A 7051-nucleotide genomic window follows, 5' to 3' on the forward strand; every position below is an offset into this window, starting at 1 on the left:
TTACCTGAGTGAAAGTCATATTTTGTTTCATTTAGTAATTGAGAAAGACATAGGTCAAAATATTAATACTACTTTGAGTTTTGTCACAGATAACATTTCCAGATCTCAATTCCCTCCCTCCCTCCCTCCCTCCCTTCCTTCCTTCCTTTCTTCCTTCCCTTTTTCCTTCATGACTACCTCTCTCATTCCCTCCCTGTTTGCTTCCTTTCCTCCTTCTTCCCTTCCTTCCTCTCTTCCTTCTTCTCTCTCTCCTTCCTTTCCTTCCTTCCTTTCTTCCTTCTTTCTCAGCTTTATTACTTAAATGATTTAAGTCATTTCATCATCCTTTTCATCTGTGTCAATGAAAAACCAACACGATTGCCTAAAAAGGCAAAATAACAAGACAAAAATTCTGTAAGTCATCACCATTGGTTTTCATTCACCAGGTTTTCCATTCCACAGAGGACTGTAGTACATCGTCATCATATTCATAGCTGACTTTTGTTTAATTACTAGCATGTTTAAAGTGGAACCATGATTTAAAAGACTTTATTTTTTAGAGCACTTTTAGGTTTACAGCAAAATTAGAGGAAGATGGAGAGATTTCCCATATACCCGCTACCCCTCTACATGCATAACCTCCCCCATTATCAACATCTCCCGCTAGAATGATACGTTTGCTACAATTAATGAGCATACATTGACACATCATTATCACAGATCCACAGCTTACATTAGGGTTCTCTCTTGGTGTTGTGTATTTTATGAATTTGGACAGATTATAATGACATGGTAAGAAAAATTCATTTTAAACATGTAAATATATTTATTTTTCTATTGTTTATAATAACAAAGTTACCTTGCTTACTATCTTTCCAAGACTTTTGCACTTCCTGATAAAGATGAACAAAGGTCACAGATCAATGGTGTGTGCCTACTTTTCGTAGCAATGGGCTGTGTATCTCTTTTCACCCAATTTCTACAGGTAAGAAATGTTATTTTTCAGTAAGTGATTTAGTTATTTTTCCTTTTTTCTCATTAAAATGTCTCTAAAGTCTCTTTCTTCATGTTTTAGGGATATGCCTTCGCTAAATCTGGGGAGCTCCTAACAAAAAGACTACGTAAATTTGGTTTCAGGGCAATGTTGGGGCAAGACATTGGCTGGTTTGATGACCTCAGAAATAGCCCTGGAGCATTGACAACAAGACTTGCTACAGATGCTTCCCAAGTTCAAGGGGTAAGCTATGGGAGGGGAAGCAGAAATGTATTAACTGCATTGGCATTCTTTCGTTAGAGCATTCTGACATCACCTGCGTGTTTCCTATGGAATAGGGACTAGTGGGATGGGGATATCCTAAAGCCACATTTTCCACTGCTCCTAACACTGACAAACAGCAGCTAAAGCGCAGTGTCTCCCAGGCAGTGCCCAGAATCAGTGTGTGGCATGCACCAAAATCTGTCAGGGTTTTGGATTTCCTCTGAGTCTAGCTTTCCTGAGACTCATTTCCGAGATTGTTTTCAGGCCCAGAGGCTCAGCTTCAACAAGATTCAATACCACCCCCGAGAGGGTGGGGGAACAGGGCAAAAGTCTCCTTACTCACACAGGACCCCAGAGTGTGGTTTAGCCCTATGAACAGAGAAGCTGTCCTGGGCAGCCTCAGCAGGAGCGCAGTCAGGAAACTGAGGGAAAGAAATGATTTTTATCTAGAATCTTGAAGGTATCAAAGAGCTGACTTTCTGATTAAGGTAGGCAGAGCTGTGGTGTGTAAACCCCAAAACCCACAGCCTTGTTCAAAGGGCTTACACACATGATGAGGCTAGACTTTTATAAAACCAGGTGTTTGGATTAAAGTGAAGAGAGCCAAATTTCCCTTCCAACATCTCTACCCACTTTCTATGAAATTTTTTTTTTAAACCCGGAACTTAAAATTATTTTTAAAAAAGAAATAATATGTTAATAAATTTTTTTAAAAACAAAAACAAAGGAAAAAAATTTTTAAGTACAATTTTAAAACTGAACTATGGTCTGTGAGGCTCTTGGAAGAAAAAAACTCACTGGATTGATAGTACTGTAGCATGTCTCAACTCCTAGACAGTTTAACCAAAAATACCAAAAGTTATATGGGACAATTTCAGTGGATCGTGGAATCCTTTTACTCAGGGGGAAATCCCTATAAATAGTTCACTTTCAATTCATCTAGGCTTTTTCTGTAAGCACATGTGTTTCCCATAGACTTAGGGTTACACTCTACATATGTGTTGCAGTCTTTCTTTCTTCCTGTAAAATAATCTAAGGTGAACATGTTTTCGTCATTATTCTTCTACAATAGATTTTAATTAATGCACAATACTTCATTTTCATCTACTGTCATGTCTTAAAGGATTCTCTAGTTACGTTTTTGCCCCAGGTTTTTTCCTCCTTATAAGCAATTTATGTCATTTTACATTGAGCTTGCCACATCCTTGATTATTTTCTTAGTTCTCAAAATATAATCACTGAATCGATGTATAATCATTTTGGAAGATTTTGATATGTATTGCATAACTGCTTAAAGAAGGTTTGTTCCAATTTCACTCTCATCATTGGAGTATTGTAGTCTACTCCCCTTACTCTTAAATTTAGGCTAAATAAATAAGTCATAATCTTATCACTTCTATTTTCGTGTCCTTCAATCTGCAAGGAACTTTTGAAGGTTATTTACTATCACTAGAATTCAGAGAATAGCATCTAATTATCTTACAAACACTTATCTTTTTAAAAAGAGGATTTTCTCAGAATTTTTCTAATACTTTTGTTGTTTTTTAAAAAATAAGATTGCTAGCCCAGGTCAAATTTATCTTAAGATTGGTGTGAGGTAGATTTGGCTTTGTTTTCTTGAAGCTGGATAGAAAATATTCCAAAAATATTTTTTAAATATAGATTACGTTTTCCACTGGTTTGAAATGTTTCCTCCAATTGTGAATATTAACTTTCCATATATACTTAGAACTATTTGGAGATACTCTAGTCTGAATTGATCAATTTGACTTATTCTATTTAAAAACTTATTGTTTTAATTCATAATTTTTTTTGAATTTTTGTAGATAGATACCAAGTAGGTATATATATTTATGGGGTACCTGAGAGGTTTTGATACAAGCATGCAACATGAAACAAGTGATTATGAAGAATGGGGTATCCATTCCCTCAAGCACTTATCCTTTGTGTTACAAACAATGCAATTACACTCTTAGTTATTTTTAAATGTATAATTAAGTTATTTACTATAGTCATTCTATTGTGCTATCAAATAGTATGTCTTATTCATTATTTCTTTTTTTTTGTACTCATTGTTTTAATTCTTATAACTTGATACATTTTAGTATCTGGTAAGGCAAATCCCTGCACAATAATTTTTCCTCTTCAAAATTCTCTTATCTATTCCTGGATGTTAATTATTTTAATGTACTTTACACTCATTTTAATTTCTTCTTAAAAATTTGTTTTTATTCTGGTCAAATTCATATACACACATACATACACAATAGGATTGCTATTGTGGGAGTACTAAATTTTCCTGAGAGACATACAAATAAGACTTTAGTTTTTACCAAGATTCATAGTTACATTAATATGTCCCACTATCTTACTCACTTTTTCTCATGTATTTTTTCCACTATTTTGAATGAGACGTTTTTCTCAATTATATCTGTAAATGAGTTGAGATGAAAGCTATTAGTTTTTGTATACTTACCTTAAGGACTTTCCATGCTCTCTTGTAAGTTTTAATTTTAGAAATTTAATATAGTCTACTGGGTTTTCTAGATATATAATAAAATGCCAGATATAGTTCTGAGATATTACAGGTTTGGTTTCAGACCACCACAATAAAGAGAATATTGCAATAAAGCATGTCACACTAATTTTTTGGCTTCCTAGTGCATATAAAAGTTGTGTTTTACACTATACCATATTCTACTAACTATGCAATAGCATTATGTCTAAAAATAAACAATGTACATATCTTAATTTATTAACAGCAACTGACTGATCATGGTGGTGGTTGCTGAAGGTTAGAGTGGCAATATCTTATAAGACAACTGTGAAGTTTGTCTCATCAATTGACTCTTCCTTTCATGAAAGATTTATCTGTAGCATGTAATGCTGATTGATAGTATTTTACCCACAGTAGAATGTCTTTCAAAATTGGATTGAGTTCTCTTAAACCCTGCTGCTACTTTATCAACTAAGTTTATGTAATATTCTAACTCCTTTATAATCATTTCAATAATGTTCATAGCATTTTCACCAGGAGTGGATTTCATCTCAAGAAACCACTTTGCTCATCCATAAGAAGCAACTGCTTATCCATTCAAATTTTATCGTGAGATTGCAGCAATGTAATGCAGCACATCTTCAGACTCCACGTCTAATTCTAGTTATCTTGCTATTTTCATGACATCTGCAGTTACTCCCTCTGAAGTTTTGAACCCTCAAAGTCATCCGTGAGGGTTGGAATCAACTTCTTTCAAGCACCTATTTATGTGGATATTCTGACCTCCTCCCATGAATCACAAATGTGTTTAATGGCATCTAGAATGGTGAATCCTTTCTAGAAGGTTTTCAATTTACTTTGCCCAGTTCCCTCAGAGGAATCACTATGGCAGATGTAGCCTTGTAAAATGTTACTTCTTAAATAAAAAGTCTTCAAAGTGAAAATTACTCACTGACCCATGGGCTGCAGAATTCATGTTGGGTTAACAGGCATAACAACATTCATCTCCTTGTACATCTGCATCAGAGCACTTGGGTGACTGGGTGCATTGTCAATGAGCACTAATATTTTTGAAAGCTATATATTTTCCTGAGCAGTAGTTGTCAACAATAGCTTAAAATATTCAAAAAACTGTGTTTTCAACAGATGTGCTGTCATCCAGCCTTTATTATTCTATTTATAAAGCATAGGCAGAGTAGATTTAGCATACCTCTTAGGGGCCTAGAATTTTTGGAATGGTAAGTTTCAACTTAAAGTCATCATCTGCATTAACCCCTAACAAGAGAGTCAGCCTGTTTTTTGTAAGTTTGAAGTCAGGCATTGACTTTTCCTTTCTAGATACGAATGTCCTAGATGGCATCTTCCTCCAATAGAAAGCTGTTTTATCAACATGGAAAATCTGTTATTTGGTATTGCCACCTTCATCAATGACCTTAGCTAGATCTTCTGGAGAACTTGTGGCAGCTTCTACATTAGCACTGCTGCTTCACCTTGCACTTTTACATCGTAGAGATGCTTTTTTCCTTAAACCTCATGAACCAACTTTTGTCCCGAAGGTTCCTCACTTCTCTCAGCCTTACTAAAATTGAAGAGAGTTAGGACCTTGTTCTGAATTAGGTTTGGCTTAAGGGAATGTTGTAGTGGGTTTGATCTTGTCTCCAAACCACTCAAACTTTCTTCATGTCAGCAATAAATCTGGTTCACTTCACTTGCTTATTATTTGTGTGTTCGCTGGAATAGCACTTTTAATTTCCTTCAAGAACTTTTTTTTTTTTTTTTTTTTTTTTTTGCATTCACAGCTTGACTACCTGTTCAGCGCATGAGGCCTAACTTTTAGCCTGTCTCAGCCTTCGACACACCTTCATCACTGAGCTTAGTCATTTCTAGCTTTTGATTTAAAGTGAGAGATGTGTGGCTCTTTATTTCACTTGAACACTTAGAGGCCAAGGTAGTGTTATTAATTGGCCTAATTTCAATATTATTGTGTCTCAGATAATAGGGAGGTCTGAGGAGAGAGAGAGAGAGAGAAAGAGAGAGAGAGAGAGAGAGAGAGACAGAGAGACAGAGAATGGCCAGTCAGTGGAGCAGTCAGAACAAACACATTTATTGAATAAGTTTTCAGTCTTATTTGGGCGTGGTTCATGGTGTGCTCTAACACGAATACAACGATAATGCCAAAGATCACTGATTACAGGTCGCCATAACAGATATGATAATGAAAAAGTTTGAATATTGTGAGAATTACCAAAATGTGATGCAGAAACATAAAGCGAGCACATACCATTGGAAAAACGGCACCAATAGAATTGCTCTGCATATGCAGGGTTGCCACGAGCCTTCAATTAGTAAAAGTCACAATAACCGCAAAGCAAAAAATGCAAAAAAGATCATTTTATCTCTTTTTTCTTTTTTCATGTTTATACTCATATTATTTTATTTTCTTATTATATTAGCTAGAGCTCATTGAGAAATAAGAGTGGTAGTAGAGGGGATTCTCTCAAGCAAGACAAAAACTCAAAACTACAAAGTAGACATGTTGGACTTCATAAACTCAAAACTTTTATATAAACAAATGATAAACTAGAAAAACATTTATAATGAATAGTAATATCCCTCATATAACCATATTATGTGTAGTGTTCCTGAAACCATCATGAATAATACTCATGAGGATGGGGAATAACTGACACTCTCATACAATGTACAAAGTTTTTCAATGTTTTTTGGAGAGTAATAACAAATAATAGTAAGCAAATGTTTTGGAGAATAATAGTAAATAATGATATCCCCCCAAAAAACTTTAGAGTTGCTTTTCAAGTATTCTGTAATGCCTGACAGTCCTTGCCAACCAGAAATTCTTTTTTTTTTTAATTATATACTCTTTGACCAGAATTCTCGTGAGTGAATTCCCTCCTATTGTGTAAGCATGTGTGTTCAAGGACATTTGTCATTTTTTATATTAACCAAAAAATTAATAAAATTCCCTGGAAACTACCCAAATATCCACTAACAGGAAAATAGCTGAATCGATTATGATACATTTATTCTAAGGAATATTACACAGCTATTTTTTAAAGTGTTCCTGTATATTGATCTGGAAGGATAGTTAAGTAACATCGATAAGTGAAAAAAAGTCAAAGTACAAAGTAATATGTAGAGTATGAGTCCTTTTTGTAAAGAAAAAAATAAATATATATGTATATATTGTTAAATATGTATGTTTTGTTTGTGTCTTAGGCTGTATTATTTTTAATTTTTTAAAAAATACCAATTGAATAAAATGTAAAAGGAAGCAAGGACATCCCAAAGAACTGCAA

At 34.4% G+C, this 7051-nt stretch overlaps 1 protein-coding gene across 1 annotated transcript in view; it reads left to right on the forward strand.

The window, feature by feature from the left end:
• The window catches only part of ABCB11 (ATP-binding cassette, sub-family B (MDR/TAP), member 11), a 107780-nt gene that overhangs the window by 84288 nt on the left and 16441 nt on the right, over positions 1-7051 (forward strand). The window contains exons 19-20 of the mRNA XM_011988170.1: positions 860-964; positions 1055-1216. Of these exons, the coding sequence (XP_011843560.1) occupies positions 860-964; positions 1055-1216 (267 nt within the window). The remainder of the gene's footprint in view (positions 1-859; positions 965-1054; positions 1217-7051) is intronic.

The sequence above is a fragment of the Mandrillus leucophaeus genome, unplaced genomic scaffold, assembly GCF_000951045.1.
Source record: "Mandrillus leucophaeus isolate KB7577 unplaced genomic scaffold, Mleu.le_1.0 Scaffold324, whole genome shotgun sequence".
NCBI lineage: Eukaryota > Metazoa > Chordata > Mammalia > Primates > Cercopithecidae > Mandrillus > Mandrillus leucophaeus.